This window comes from Anoplolepis gracilipes, chromosome 3, assembly GCF_047496725.1.
Source record: "Anoplolepis gracilipes chromosome 3, ASM4749672v1, whole genome shotgun sequence".
In the NCBI taxonomy this organism is placed as follows: Eukaryota; Metazoa; Arthropoda; class Insecta; order Hymenoptera; family Formicidae; genus Anoplolepis; species Anoplolepis gracilipes.
In genome coordinates this window covers 13,272,109-13,279,343 of record NC_132972.1, presented here as the reverse complement: position 1 = coordinate 13,279,343, position 7,235 = coordinate 13,272,109, and the positions used below count along the sequence as shown (strand labels likewise).

Below are 7,235 nucleotides of genomic sequence, written 5' to 3'. Positions count from 1 at the left end.
TATTTTCATGGAGAAACGTAAGTAAAATTAAAAACGTAAGTAAAATTAAAATAAAATTAAAATAGTAAATATAGTTGTATATTTGTATTATAACTTTTATATAACTCTACAGATATCATTTTATATATTCAGGTATACTTGAGATATATATATATATATATATATAGGATGAGATTGAACAAGGAAAAAGTCACTATAATTGTTATTTTATTTATTAATATTTTTAAATTAAAATAGTTAAAATTATTGTAAAATTTGATAATTTTTCTCTTAATATAACATAAATGATTCTGCATTTTTTTTGGAAATCCGATAGAAAAAAAATGTTTGTGAATCTTTATTATTACTATTATTATTTCTCTAAAATATAATGTTAGTGACTTTTTACTTTATAGCGTACCATAATATTGACGTTCGTACAAACATGAGAAATAAATAAAATTAGAAAGGACAACGTTTCTTAAAATATCATTATATCCATCATTATCCATTAGCTTATCCTTTTATTAATCAGAAAACTAAGCAATATTAATTATATATCACAAAGAAGGATTAATCTAAAACCAATAATGATTCTCTTTATATGACAGGTAGTTATTTTAGCACGAGAAATTTTGCTTAGAAACAATATTCTTATTTATTTATCACACACCAATATACAAAAATGAACTGTATAATCAATATCAGAATATAATATACTACGAAATTCAAATATATATATTTAATAAAGATATATCTGAGTATCTTACAAGATTAGAATAATGGTTCAACTTGAAACAAAAAATCATCTACAACATTCTTTGCAATTGGCACAGAAATTCTGATAGAAAAACGTATTTCTACGGCCGTCCTATAAGGGTTATAAATAAGTATTAATTTACGGGAGACCTTAGCTTCTAATAAGTCGCATCTAAGTATGTAGTCGTGAGTGAAAATAAGGTGCCGAGTTTTCTTTTTCCTAACTAATCCTTTGCGTATGAACCACGAGCCGGAAAATGCTTCGTTCATTTAAAATGTAATCGCATATCGCGCTAGAGCGTCCACATCTTGTATCTGTTGAAACGCATGCTAATTTTAGCTGCACTCTGCATAATAATTAAACAATTATTATGTTGCTTATTACATATATGCGTCGTTTTATTCATAACGATTTCACAATATCAAATTAGTTAATTTTTTCTAACATTTATTGAGATGACTCAGTATGTCGGCCAACCATTAGAGTGATCTTTATTTATACTTGCTAATAAATTTTCTCCGATTCTCGACACAGTTTATGCGGTGTCATGGCAAACAGATTAAGATAAAAGGACGCGTATAATAAAGATCACACTATTGATTACGCTACGGTGATATTTTCTGAATTTATATACTATATTATCAAGTTATACTTTGCGAAATATGTGCGTATAAACGTAAAATTATGTAATACAACAAGTATAGAATATCGGAGACGCCAGACTTAAAGATTTGGTCGGAATGCGTTTTAACATTTACAAAACTGTTTTACGCTTGTAGTGCAGAGGCGACTCTCTATATTATAATGCAACGAGCTACATAGTGTCGTATGTACTCGAGAGATTTACATATACGAAACATCTTCATATCTGTAAGGATCAAGTCGTATCCACGAGCTCGTGCGAATATAAGGGAGGGCGAGACCCTATGTGTAAGAATGTTACGTTAAATTTCACGAGTGTTGGCTAAGACTTTGGCTAATCCTAGAGCCGCCTCTAACACCATGAAATGTGAGCCTTAGTCGTGTGACTGGTACATCCGATTCTACAGTAACGAGCCGGTTTCTCTCACACTCTGTCCACGACCACTTCTAACACTTTTCACCTCTATGAAAAAACATGGAATGTATAGTGTATTTTTTTTAATCGGTTTACATCTTAATAATGTACGATTATATCACAAGAAAGATTCAAATATTCTGTACATAATACGCGACACGAGACGCCCGGTCCGGCGTTCTCTTTTCTTTTTCTTCTTCCCGTTTTACTTTTAATCTTACATTTATATACGCCTAAGATTTAATTACAAAGTTAGATATGTCTCAGGTTCACCTGGTATTGTACTTCATACAATCTCTCGTGACTGGCGAGTCCGAGATGCGGCCGACGAGCACGTGCGCGTCGTTGTCGAAGAGACTTCCGTTTCGTCACGCGTGTGCGTCACGTGCGTATTCAACGAAATACTACTTTCGTTGCGCTGTGTATGTGTGTGTATGCTATCTTCCTTTCTGTATCTTTTTTTTTTCCGTTACCGCCTGTTGCTTACATTAATAGCTCGATATCGATAATTGGCACATCTTTTTAATGGCAAGTTTCGCATTGGCACGATAATGACCCTAGGAACAACCATGAATAAAGTCCCATAAAGAAGAATTTAATAATGTAGATAATTTTTATTTTTAATTGACTAAAGTATATTATAGCTTAATGATAAACTCTTCTAGATCAAGAAATAGTATTAAAAGATTGTAAAGTGGAATTTATATATTATATGCGATTTAATTATATCGCTTATCTTTCGGTAAATCGTTTATAAATTTTCATTAAAAGGACTTCATTCTTGACAGTTCCTTGGATTTAATGTCGTTTCTGACTATCACGCGAGAGTGCACCTTTGAAAGGTAGAATATTCTTGCTATAGATGATCGCACAACGTTCCCATTATGATTAATCTCAGTAAAGATGACGAAACCGTCAAGGTTACTGAGGATTAAGTTGCACTTTGATACTCAATATATGTGACCGCTTCTGTTTATACATAAAAAATTGCTGGTCCAGGAAACTCTTATACATGGAAGCACAGCTTCTCTAATGAGAAAAGAAGTAAATTGCAAAATAATCCGGAATGCACATTAAAAGAGAATCGAAGAAATAGTTCTCGATTCTGTTTTTATTTTTGCAAATTAATGAATGTTCTTTATAATTTTACACGATTTTTTTTTATTTTTATTGCAGATGGTTTACTAATAATTACAAATTGTAGATAATTGCATTGCAAAGGATAGTAAGAAATAATTTTAATTAATAATAATTAGCGAATTAATATTAATACAATTGCACTAAACTTCTTGCATTTTTCGACTATAATATTTACTTCGCAAAATTATCTTTATTTGATTATTTTGTTCTTGTTGCAAGTTAATTTTCTATTAATATGTATTCTTTGATAGAATTTACAATGCGAGGGAATATTATATTCTTATATCTGTTACAGGGAGTGTATATTTTTTATTACACTCATTATTTGACATACGTACAATTTATCTGTGCTGAGTAAATTTCTTTTTGATTAATCGAACACTGCTAATAGGAAAGTAAATTTAAAAAAGAATCATTTTCCTAGTAGATAAAATTAATAAAAATAGAGCAATTATATAGAAATATATACAATAAAAATAATCAGCCAAAAAACTAAGTGATTGTTATTTTGACATTTGTGATTCGTTTAATAATTTTAATTAGCCTTTCTTTCCTCGAGCACTTCTATCGGTTAAACATTCGGATGCGCGAGAAATTTGAATGCGATTTACATGTTATCAAATTGCAAATCTTTCATTTGATCTATCGTATTTAAGATTTATCATCGGTGGGATATAAAGAGAGAGCGGGTCATATGAATAGATTACAAAAATCGTAGCTGTACACCTGTGATTATTTTTATATCACGGAATATTTTTTTTAATTTGGAGAAGATATTTTTTTAGCATTAATCACATATCATCATATATGTACGACAATAAAATAATTTACTTAAATAAATTTTTGGAGCAAAACCGAAAAAATCTAGATAAAGTATATAGGTTTACGAGTTTGATATATATTTTCCAATAATGGCAATATCCAATTGATATTCTCAAACATTAATTTTTCCAATGAAACAAAGAGTCTTCTGTATAAATATAATTAAAATAAGTAAACAGGACAAGTAAGAACCATGCGTACCAATGCAATAGGTTTAATAGGAGCAAATAACGTATTACTAAGAATAAAATTCAATAAATTTAATATGGTACGTATGCGTAAACATTTCAGTCTTCTTCGGGCCATTCTTAGTACAAAATTAAAAAGACAATTTATAAATAGTAATTAAATCCTGCTCATATACACATACATACATTAACACTCAAAGCTTCAATAAATGACTGAACAAAGAGTAGCGAATTCTATCGATTCTAAACGTGAGGAAGATACATAATGTCTAATGCATACTCGATACAACGCATCATCAGCCTGAGTTTCGCCGCGAAATGCAGGTATCCTTAGTAAGAATCGATTCGATCGTTATTTGCGCTTATCATTGTAGTGTGAATCTTACTTGCCCTGTTTACTTATTTTTTAATTGTATTTATTTTCCGCAATATATACTGTTTCTGAGAATATTTATTAATATGTAATTAAATTATATAATTCCGATATTCTTATGATTTAAGAGAGAAGATTGAGAATCGTTAAATATTATAAGATTTGTTATAATAGATGCATTTTAAGATTTATTTATTTATTTTTTTTTGAAAATATATTCGGTAGAGAATATCCATTGAATGATGTATAGATCTAATTCTTCTTGTTTTAGCATAGTGGCACATGTTTAGCACAGATATGTATTTTCATCTGCTTACAAAAATTTCTTCTCTGTCTTTCTATAATATCATATCAATAATGACATTTTAAATCGCAATTATAAAGTCGATGAAAGAAGTTGTTAACGATTTTAAAATAGAGTTTTGACATTTTTAAACATTTTCAATACAGAATATAAAATGAATAGGAATTGTATCAAAGGTGATCAGCGACACGAGGAGTGGAAGTTTTTCTAATTTGAATTTTTTTTATCTTTTCTTTGTTATGAATAAGAATTTTCTTGTCTTCTCTTATTACTGATATCCCTGATTGCACATTTCGCACATATGTAGCCTGCATGTCGAATTGCCTATAGAAGCTTACCGACCAGCCAACCTCGGCGTACGATGGCTACGCGGTACGTCACATACGCGAGTGCCTAGTACGCAGTGGTCCACTGCGAGCTTTCCGCAAGAATGGTGAACGTACGGAAGCTCAGTTGTATGGCCAAGAGTGCCTGATAGACGTGACCACGTTTGAGGTAGGCGGGTCTTCTGTGCGTCACTTCTTCATGTCGTTCATCAGTGTGCCATCCTTGCTCTTGTTCGTGTCGAGATTCGACTGTTGACTGCTTGTCACACCGCTTCCGTTCCCGGGATACATCTTCTCTAGATGACTCAAAGACTCGCTTAGGAACTTCTATAACACAAATCGTAGTTTTTAACTTTCGCATGTGCGGGTTTTAGCTACAAAATAAAACACACGTTATATCTTGTAACTATAAGAATAAAAATTGCCCTTCTTCCTTTCCCAAAAAAAGAAATTTTATTTTTTGTTATTATATTTAGCTTTTCGAAATATAAATGATATAAAAAGATGAAAGAGAGAAGGATGGTATATATAATAGAAAATAACTTGTCATTCCATTACCTGTATAGCCGTTAAAGCAGCCACAATCGCAGGACTTCCGAATCCATGTGATATAAGAGAGAAATGAGTGAGATGTCTCTGTATACTGGGATCGAGAATATGTTGTGGCCGCGTATTGCAAAGTGGCGATCTGTCCTGATTCAGAAGATCCATCAACTCTTTGGTGATTTGTCTGAAAATGAGTGAAATTTCAAAAATCGATTACGATATGATTTATCGCTCCGTACATTTTTATCAAAGCCATTTGTATTTATAATGTCGCAATCAGAGGCGCAATAATGTTGTATTATTCTTACTTGGTGGCATGAAGAAGTTCTTTTCTCCTATAGGAATCCTGCGGTTCGCAATGCTGCCGACTGAGATACTCGGCGACTTGTTTCGCGGGGAATTCAGTTTCGCAAACGTAGCCGAAGTCTCTGGCAAGGTGAATGGCTTCTCCTGAAAGGAATAAAATATTCACATATAATTGCGTGATGCCATTATGTAAACTTACATACGAGTATACATAACGGTCAATGAAAACAATCGCGGAATTTTATTTGACTCGCGAAACGCAATCCATTATGTCCTGAATATTTCAATTTGAATATGACGGATACCTTGCAAATCCATATGCAATACGATTCGCGTGAATTTTGTTAGATAATATAATGTGACTACTGTTAAAAAAAGCTTTCTTAGCTTTACAGATCTGTAATGATCGATAGTTTTTTTAACGTTGATAAACGAATTTTATTCTTCAATTAATTTTGTCGCGATTTTAATAGATATTAAGTTCTTATTTAAAGAGATTAAATTATCTTTCACTCAAAAAAATATTTTGCTAATGTAGATAGATTTCTAGATGTCTCAATTAAAATTTATCGCTACTTTTTGTATCTGTTAGAATATTGTTTGTCACGTATAGAATTTCTAGCAGCACCTAATATTCTAGCACATAATATTCTAGAAAATTTAGATCCTATTGCCAAATATTAATCACAAATATAATTGTCCTTGATAATAGATCTTAAAGATAGACATCACAGAAAAATTTTCTGTCTAAATTACACTAATAGTACAGATATAAATTCTGTCTCTGTCATTTAAATTGATTAAGTGCAAAAAAATATATGCAGTATCACAGTATTTACTAATAATTTATCTGTTGCAGTTAATTTTTTACACCTAGAAAATTTTTGTTGAAGTAGCAAGGTCATTTTTTTGAGTGTTAGAGAAAGATAAAATAACGTTAAATGAAATATGGTCTCTACTGAAAGATTATAAATAGATAAATTGACATGAATTTTTGGATAGAGCAAAATTAACTAATTAGAGATAATGAAACATATGCTTTTTTTCTGAGCCTCTCTCTTTCTCTCTCTCTCTCTCCGCTCTTCGGCAGCGCATTCTTCGCGACTTCTCTCGGTGATGGAAGAGGTAATTAAGTATTTACAAGTAAGGTCTCTCGTGCAAGATGAAAGTAGACCTGCTGGGCGCTATTATTGACAACCAAGCAAAGCTACCCGCAGGTACCGCCGCGTTTATTTATCATCTACAAAAGATCGGGAATATGGGCTACATACAATCAAAGTCACCTGCAGTTAACGAATATTTTGCAATTCTGTTCATATTTATTCTTTCTAATGTAAAAAAGTTACATATATATATATATATTTTTTTTCTCTTTATACAAAAATTAATTGTTTACAATCGTACACGTGTGAGGAAATTTTGCGACAATTATAC

General features: G+C 31.3%; 1 protein-coding gene across 8 annotated transcripts in view; it reads right to left on the bottom strand.

The window, feature by feature from the left end:
• Positions 1–4,388: 4,388 nt before the first annotated feature.
• Positions 4,389–7,235, bottom strand: part of Tfap-2 (transcription factor AP-2) — a 208,170-nt gene continuing 205,323 nt past the window's right edge. For all 8 annotated transcript variants that reach the window (XM_072887845.1, XM_072887846.1, XM_072887851.1 and 5 more), the window contains 3 exons: positions 5,804–5,945; positions 5,508–5,679; positions 4,389–5,276 (listed from right to left, as the gene is read on the bottom strand). In XM_072887845.1, coding sequence (XP_072743946.1) covers positions 5,139–5,276; positions 5,508–5,679; positions 5,804–5,945 — 452 coding nt within the window. In that variant the 3' untranslated portion in view covers positions 4,389–5,138. The remainder of the gene's footprint in view (positions 5,277–5,507; positions 5,680–5,803; positions 5,946–7,235) is intronic.